Here is a 9339-nt window from a genome sequence, read left to right as displayed (position 1 = left end):
TTACACAACTCAAAGAGGGAATCAAGGAAATTGATCCTTTCAATCCCAATTCTAAAAGACTAGATCTAGGAAGATTAGTGCTAGCCAAGTGAAAAGAGCACCAATGCAAGCTAGATCTTAGTGGGTATAAGAATAAGGGAAAAGATGCAAAAGTCCTTGAAAAACCTAGTAATAAATGAGAGCTAGGACAATACATATAAATTTAATAAGTAGATCTATTGAAAGGACAAGGAGGGAAAAGACTCACTTTTTAGATATGATTTTATGCTTGTTGTGCTATTCAAAATTGAAAAATAGTGTTAGATCTGAGCCTAAAATATTGGAATCCGTGAAACCCAAAAATCCTTCAAAGATCTAGCAGGGCTGATTTTCTCATGACAATGACCTCTACGACCCTAATTTGTGTGAGGGTGACCTCTGTGGCCTTGATCAACTATATTTAACCCTTATTCCAATTTCGCAGTTCTGTAGAGTGATGAAAAGGGTATCCAAATATGCAATTTGTTGGCCAATCTAAGATCTAAAACCTATAATAAAAAAAGGTTTTTTTTTGTTGATAGGGGTTTTACTTCAGTCAAAACCCAGTTTAGAAATTGACCTTGAATTGAAATAATTGAATTGCAGAAATATAAAGTAAATGTATGAATGCACCTTACAATAGTAGGATCTCTCAAATCAAATGCAATCGACTATCTTTACCAATTGACTTGGATGAAGAATGTGGATGAAAGGTTATAGAAGATGCAACAAAGGACCTTGAATGGATTGACGGAGATCTTGAAGATAAAATCCTTCAATTGTTTGAATGCTCGAATCCTTTATCTTGAATGGAGGAATTTTCTTAGAGGACGATGCAAGAGAGGTAAGGAACAATTAGGGCCAAAGGCATGTACCTAATTGTCCAAATGCCTTGGTAAGTAAACACAACATAAGAGAACACACACACACACACACACACACACACACACACACACACACACACACACACACACACACACACACACACAGATTATATTTTTTATTTTGAGTACTATTTAAAAAATATATATATATTCGCTTTATTTTGTTATCAAGACTATTTTGTCAATCCTTGCCTCACTTTATTGTCACCCTCATATCTAATCAAATAATAATACAAAATAAGCTTAATAATATATTTTACATATATAATAAAATAATTCTTGAAATAAAGAGTTAATTTGTAGCTCTGGATATATTATTATTATTATTATTTATCGGTAAATGGTCAGAGCCTTTATATTATATTAGAAGCTTAAAAATATTTATAGAGTTCTTCGTTCAAACAGGCACTAGTAGGAAAGAATGGAGTAAGAAAACCTCCAGTCTTGCCCGGGACCGAATTCCTTTATTATATAGCTCTGGATAACTATTACATCTTTTGTATAGATTTATTTAAGATAAGTTGACATTATAAAATGTTAAAGATCTAATATTTTAAAATTCTTATGTGTACATTTTGTCTTTTCTTCTTGCTTTTTTCTTAAACGTTTATTCTCTTTGATTGGATTGACACAATTGTATCTATATTTATAAGTGTTGGTTTGGTATATTTTGACTTTTTCTTTTGTCTTTTTTGTTTGACTCTTGAATTGATATAATCTTAATTGTTTAGTGGTAATTTTAGAAAACTAATTAGTGACTTTGTTTTATTTTCAACTCTTGCTGCATTACCATCCACTCATATTAATCACAACACATAAAATAAAATTAATAACATATTTATAATTTATTAACTATAAGTAAAAATATTATATTATCTAATATCTCTCTTTCATTTATGCAAGATAAAGATTAAGGGAACCTATAGTGAAAATAGTGTATAATTTAATATCTCTTTTATTTCCATTTTATCTATTCTAATACACTATAGGAAATGTTAGCTTAATAAAAAAAATTCAAATTTTATTTTTTAAACATTAGGCTCTCAATGGTGTAAGTAGAGTATGTATGTCTTATATTTGAAGTATAGTTTGGTGTCTTTTCCATGTCAAAAGTATTACATAGTTTCATATACTATATCAAAGAGTTTAGCTTAATGTGGAGCATGATGTAAAATTTTGTCTAAGGTCTCTATTTAAGAGAAATGTTGAAATTTAAATTTTCAAGTTGAGGACAAGTTCTTATCATCTAAAATGTGAAACCAGTAGAAGGATGGTGCATAAAGAAAGTTGAGAAGAAAAGACTTCTATATTTTGTTTCGAGGGGTGGTTGAAATTGAATGACTTTTCATTAGAGTGTGTGCACTATATGAAAATGATTGTAGTTAGTTTGGTAACAACATCATGATGGATAGTCTAAATGAACATTTTGAGTAGGCAAGGTTCCACAAAACAATGAGTTTCTTGTAAGTTCCATAACAGTAGAATCAACATGATTTTTTTTTAAATGCATTAATTATGTGGTCTCTTAATCTCTTAAACTGCTAGTACGTGTGATAGTCATTAAAATTCATTTGTTCATTCATATAGACTCATAAAAAGATCTACCACATTTGCGCGAGTAGAAGAAATCCAAAGATCTTTCAAGAGTTTTTTGTATAAAAGTTAGTAAAACTTGAAGAACAATGAACAAGAACTCTTTAATGAATGGCTCATAAGATCAAACTTGTTTAAGGTTTTGTAAATGAGGCATATCAAGTTAAGTGAATTTATTCTTAGAAAAAACTTTATGTTTAAACAAAATTGAATAGGAGTTGTACTTTAATAAATAACCTCTCCAAAACCCAATACTTCATTTTTATAAATGAATAAATTTCCCTTATAAAGACAGGCTTATTCTAATTCTTATAGTGAATGCTATTTTAAAACTAAGTTGTAACTGTCAATCTACAATTTACACCAATGAAGGAATAATAGCTTTTTATCATTAACACATTTCAGATCATCCATCAACTAGATACAGGAGAACGAAAGAGAACAAAATATAAATATCTTTTATCTTTTACAAGGGTTTTCGTGGCCGGCAGGTAAGCTGGTGCAGAATAGATAAGAACGAGATATGTATAAAAAAACAAAATGATGAAAAGTACGTCTTGACGAGAAGCCCTTTTAGAAGGAAGCGCAGTGGGGGGTGGAGCAAACCAACGAGATTTGTCTGAAACATGGCCTCGGAAGAGCAGGTGAAGCTGTTGCTCATAAAAGCGAGTCCCTTTGCAATGAGCTGTGCCCTTGCTCTCAATCACAAGGCTGTTAAATTCGAGGTTTTGGAGGAGAATTTGCGCACTAAAAGTGAGCTGCTTCTCCAAACAAATCCTGTATACACGCAGGTCCCTGTTCTTCTCCACAACGGAAGATCCATCTCACAGTCTCTGGTAATACTTGAATACATCGAGGAAGTCTGGCCAGATCCTTCTCTGCTCCCGCAAAATCCCTACGAAAGGGCTCTTGCTCGATTCTGGGCCGATTACATCAACAAAAAGGTTAATTTTTATTTCCCCCTTTTCTTTTCTTCCCCCTTGCTCTCTATTTTGCTTCGCCGTGCCCTAAAATCCCCAATTACTCTGATTACAATCTTGTTTTTGCAGTTTTTGGAGACTGGGCTGAAATTGATGAAGAGATTTGGGGAAGAGCATGAAACCGCGCGGAAGGAGATTGTGGAGCAGTTTGTGACTCTGGAAAAGGGCATGGTCGGTGAGGGCCCCTTTTTCTTGGGCGGCAAGATGAGCTTGGTGGATGTTGTCCTAGCGCCCCTGCTCCCATGGATGGCCACATTTGAGGCTCTTGGAGACTTGAAATTCCCTGATGCGCAGCAGTGCGGTCGTATGCACCGCTGGCTGGCGGCCATGAGGGAAGATCCAAATGTTATAGCTTCTGTGCCAGATTCTGAGTGGCTAATGAACGGCATCATCAAGGCGCGAGAATATATCAGAGAGCACCATCCAGGAGGATTGTTTAAAGGAGGAGTCTAGAAGAGTGGGTTTTTCAGCCCTTTTCCTCTTCCTCTCTCTATTTCTGACATATTTTTGAACTAGAATTGAAGGTTAGCCTGCCTCGGACTGTACATGGTGTTTTGTATAGGGTCCAAATTTCCTTCGCTGTTTCTGTTTTGGTCATGGCGGACAGTATCTGGTTAGAATGTGTTTGGATTGGGTTCAATAATGGCAGAGTTGCAGACGAGATGATATCTATGTATGCTAATATGATCGATAAAGATAATATTAATACCATGAAAAGAAGTTATGTTTCTATAAAGAAAATAGCAATACATATCATGTTAAAAAAATCAGTTATCATATAGAATGACATCTATTTATGAGAATTGCAGTGTCATGAAAAAAACCTAATGGTACGATGAACTAGTTTCATGGTGTAAGTTTGGAAAGTGGGAATTGCGTCAATCAATTCATATTGTTGTTGGTTTTGCATTATGAAGATTGTAGTGTCTTTGTATTTGCATCATTGTTTTATTTTAAGAGTTACTGTAGTTATTATTTGATTATCTGGTTGATGAGATGCATTAATAATTGTTTATTATTAGTCTTAGGGAACTTGAGTTCCTACATTTCTATTGGCATTAATTTTGGGAATCGAATAAATCTTAGATGTTAAGGTTTTCGCTGTAGTTATTTAATAATAATTTTTCATCTAAATTTTCAAATTTTTTGATTGGCCACTAGCTATTTTCCTAGTGTTTGGGGTATTTATAAATGAAATTAAAATTTAAAAAAATGTGAAGGGTGGAGAAGTGTTTTACATATAACATGTGGATAGTGAAAGGATAGACATGAATTAAATGCACTTACCAGAAGGACGGTGAACATATGGGGAAAAGTTGAAAGCATTTATGTTTGCAATCGTAGTCGGTGGCCATAGATTTTCGTCAATGAAGTTTATTACAGAAATGCAGTGTGAGGTATAAGAGTTGTTATAGTTTGGTTAAGCTGAAACGATTCATATAAATAACTCAGTAGTTTTATTTTGGTATTATTGACGTTTTTCTATAAAAAATCACCCATCTGCTATTTGGATAATGGATGAAAATTTGGTTGTTTTTCCAGTGCCATTTTCTTTAATTTGCACTTTCTTCTTTGTTCGAGCGGCTTGTTACTTTTTTTGCCCTCTATCAAGAACCCTATATTGCCCTGTGGAGCTAATTGTCAGTAGTAGCTTGCCTATTTGGGTTTCTCTATTGGGAAAATTTCCTTTTGGCTCGAAGCTTTTGCAACCATCTCAAGCCCACATGTTGGACATCCTTCTATGCTTGCATAAAGAGAAGCTCGGTATTGCTTCAAGTGATTTTGTAGCAATGACAGTAGATATCGCTCCATCATCCTCAAAATTGATGTCCAGATCTAAGGCTAGGGTGTGGTGGAACTCAAAATTCAGATCCCATAGAGCATCTCACTTCCAAAAAAAATTATAACAAGCCTTGTTCATAGCACCACTCTATTACAGGCAGACTCAAGATCTAGTACATGTTCCCCTTACTGTAAGATGGATTGGAAATATAAGATCAACTCTTGGACCTAGTTGTCCTTCAATATGAATCTTTCCCACCCCTAAAAATTAGAACACCTGCTTGCACTTCACTTGCATAATGATTTGGGTCATGCTCAAGCAATCTTGACGTTAGACATTCCACAGCTTAATTCTGAAATTACAATCCACCAAAACCATGATAAAGCAGTTGGATAGAATAGAGACAACCGGGAAGGCATGAAATCTATGATAATAAAATTAAGAGACTTCCCTAATGCTACTAAGTGAATCATTTTGCATCATTTAGATGCTTATTCCCCTATCTACATCATATCCGGCTGAAAAAGCAGCATCAAGTCATATGCAATGGGGCTTAGCTTCTGTAGCTCTCGCTGTCAAAGAATGCCAAACTTTTCTCCAACCTTGTAGTCATGTGTTTAGGGGTTCCAATTAGATTGGACAGGCCCAGAAATTGAGAGAAGTTTCAGGAAGGTTATTTATTGAAATACAAATTTCTAAAAAACAAATTTCGATGAAAAATCATCAATATTTTGGTCATTGTAGGTACTTTAATGATAGTCGCAAAATGAAATTGTAATGGTATAATAGCATATAAGACTCATATTTTCTTTAAAAGTAATATGTAAAAATTAGTGAAGAGATAAAATTAACATGAAGAAAATATGTAACATAGTTAGTTGAATTAGATATTAAAAATTTGAAGAATAGTACAAATTCAAACAAACGTAATAAAAATATAAAAGTGCACTTTATGGTGCAGGAGCACCTAGGCAATCGTTTAGGCACACCTTGGATGCAAGCAAAAGAAATGGATCTATGGTATCCTTGAAAGTGGATTGGAATGTATTGAAGCCCATGATGGCTATATGTAATGAACAATTTAATGTTAACTTGAAAAGTCCTAAAGATCTAATAAAGGATTTATGCATAAAAATGATGTAAGGATGGCCAATAGTGCCAACAAGGGATCTAGATTGGTTAGAGAGATCAAATAGGTCCTGGAGCAGGGGGGGGGGGGGGGGGGAGGTTACTAGAACAAATCCTAAGTAGTCGAAAGCAATAAAGTATGAGTTAAAACATTTTAATAAGGTTTTAAATTCAGATTTAAAGTCTTAATGGCTATATTTTGAATTAGGAGGGAAAACTAGTATTTGAGTGTTTTTTATCTTTGTTATGGATTCCAACCAATGGAATATGGTTGGGGAAGTTGCATTTCGTCCTATATAGTCTGGTAAAGGCATAAGATCATCAAATTAAAGGCATTGTACAGATTCCATCAGCATTGTACGACTTTGGTAGTTGGAATGCAATAAAAACTCCATTTTTTAGCATTTTGCATTAGATCTTTTGTTTGGATTGGTTTATAATTGTTGTTTTGATGTTTTGAACCTATTGGGATGATATCTAAACCATTTCTGGTACATTAAGACAAGTAGGTTTTCATTTTACCGAAAGTGTTGATTTCAACCAACTTTTGCAACAATTTGTGCAAGTTTTGGGCACTTTGGAAGCATTTGGTCATTCCATGGATGTAAGAATATGATTCCCATGGAATGCACCTGTATCTGAATGTAAATAATCATTCTAACAATGATTGGGCAGGATTTTGCACGAATGGAGGCTTCTAATGGGTTTTCGGTGGTTGTAGGTGCATGAAATGCATGGCTAGAGTGTAGCAATCGGAGATCAATCCATTGGAGAGGGGTATTTTATAGTAGATATCATCTACAAATACCTTGTGCATGGTGAATCAACCTTTAGTTGGTTGATATTGGCTTGGGAAGTCACACATTGAGAAAGCCCTAGATTTGAGGCTTTGTAAGAAGCCAAATTGGGGGTTTCTTATTTGCAGAGGTTGGGGAGTCAAATTGATTTGGTTTTTCTTTTATTCAGATCATTTTGGAGACCTATGAAAAGTCTAAAGCTTTGGATGTATGGGCAGCATATACGTGCTTTGTAAATCACCTTATTTTATGCCTAAAAAGGGTGCTAGGTCTGGGGATCTAGTTGTTGGTCCAAAACAACCTATACTAAGTTTGACATATGTTAAAGAAGGCCAAAATGGGTATTTGAAAACCTTTTTTTTTTTAGGAGTTATTTGGAAAAGTTTGGAGAAAATTTCAGATCTTTCTCACTGCAGACCTAGTTGGGGGCAATAAGGCCTACTAGACAATTTTGAGGGATTTGAGTGCTAGGATTGGGTTGGGGGTCTGAAACCACTTGAAACCTCTTGAATTCATCTTAGAGAAGTGAAGTACATCTACCATAGCCATTGGGAGGGTGTAGGAGTTGTAGAGTGGATAGTTGTTGTTTGTGGGTTTGAGGAACATAGCCTTTCCCTTGCACATTTTCACTTTGTGAACTTGCTTCGACCACATCACACTTGTCTATTGCATCAATTGGTATCAAAGCCTAGTAGCATCCTAGGTTGAAAGAAGAAAAGAGTTATTGGGGTCATTTGTGTATTTGATCCTTGTTGAAGCCTTTGAGCATCCCTTACCTTTTGAGCATTCCTAGTGGGTCTTGGTACTTGAGAAGATGTCAGAAGGAGACAATGAGGGGATCCCTTAGAGGGTCACTAATGCTGAACTTGCAAAGCTTGTGAAGGAACAAATGGCAAAGAATAGAATAATAAGAGCAACCCTTGAACAAGAAAAAAGGGAAAAGCTTAAGAAGGGCAAGGAAATGAAAGCCTTGATTGGTAGATCGATCATACTGGAAAACAAAGGAAAAATTAGACTGGAAGAGGAAGATGACTTTGAAGAGCAGGATGAAGAAGATGTCCCTTTCAGCGAAGAGGCATAGTTAGATCTTGAGGAGGAGAGGATGGCTAGGTTTGTTAAAGCCATAAGGAGTGGTGATGCAAAAGGAAGATTGGACTTACCTGTCTACAGGTAAAATGGATGATGAAGAACTCATTGACTGTTTCAGCGTTATGGAGAACTACTTTGAGTTTGAGAACATAGAGGACAAAGAGAAAGTAAGGATTGCTAAGACTAGACTAAAAGGGCATGTCGTACTTTGGTGGGATTGTATACACGCTAAGAGATAGAAGAATAATAGATCCAAGATTACTTCTTGGTATACTATGATGGACAAAATGAAGACAAAGTTTTTACCTAGTGACTACAAGGTACAAATGTACAAGAAAATGCAAAGTCTTAGGCAAAGAGACTTGGATGTACAAGGGTACACAGAAGAATTCCATAAGTTGGATATCAGAGTGGGTCATGATGAGGATGTAGAAGAGAAAATCAAGTCTTACAACCCCTAGATCTGTTGAGGAATGTTACAAGTTGGCCATAAGGGCTAAAGAGAAGTTGAAGAGAAGAGAAAAGAATAGTGGTGGTAGAGGAAATGCAAACAAAGATAGAGGAGGCAAATCTATTGATGAGAAGGAACAAGCTAATGAGGACAAGAGCAAGAATGTTGATTCAAAATAAAGAGGAAATGGTAGATCTGGTTATGGAAGAGGTAGTGGTACATTCACTGATAAGTTTTTTAATAGTGGAGTCATTGGGCATCAATCCTTTAGGTGTCCTAAGAAAGAGGTTGATCACAAGAAGGTAGAGAAGAGAGCTCACTTAGCACAAGGAGGGGAAGAAAAATGGAAAGACAAAGGCAAGGCTATAGAAATTGGACCATATGAGGAAGGAGAATCATTGATGGTGAGAACAATGTAGTAGCAAAAGACGGCTCCAATATCCATCTTTAAGAAAAATTGTTTAATTCATGGTAAGGTTTGTAAAATGATCATTGATTTTGGATGATTTGACAATTTGGTTTCTTATGAGATGGTAAACAAACTGAAATTGCAAAAGTTTCCCATTGAGAGACCATATAAGGCTTAATGGGTGAGTGACGAGTAAAACATTGTTGT

At 35.3% G+C, this 9339-nt stretch overlaps 1 protein-coding gene across 1 annotated transcript; it reads left to right on the top strand.

The window, feature by feature from the left end:
- Positions 1–3054: 3054 nt before the first annotated feature.
- On the top strand, positions 3055–4387 carry LOC149568964 (putative glutathione S-transferase parC). Its single transcript, XM_089821770.1, has 2 exons — positions 3055–3439; positions 3545–4387. The coding sequence occupies exons 1-2, from the start codon at positions 3122–3124 to the stop codon at positions 3926–3928; spliced, it is 702 nt and encodes a 233-aa protein (XP_089677896.1). The 5' UTR covers positions 3055–3121; the 3' UTR covers positions 3929–4387.
- Positions 4388–9339: the final 4952 nt, after the last annotated feature.

Source organism: Cupressus sempervirens, chromosome 3 (genome assembly GCF_028749045.1).
Source record: "Cupressus sempervirens isolate cs-2001-9-10 chromosome 3, ASM2874904v1, whole genome shotgun sequence".
In the NCBI taxonomy this organism is placed as follows: domain Eukaryota; kingdom Viridiplantae; phylum Streptophyta; class Pinopsida; order Cupressales; family Cupressaceae; genus Cupressus; species Cupressus sempervirens.
The sequence above is the reverse complement of the archived record's forward strand: the minus strand, read 5'-3'. Positions and strand labels throughout refer to the sequence as shown.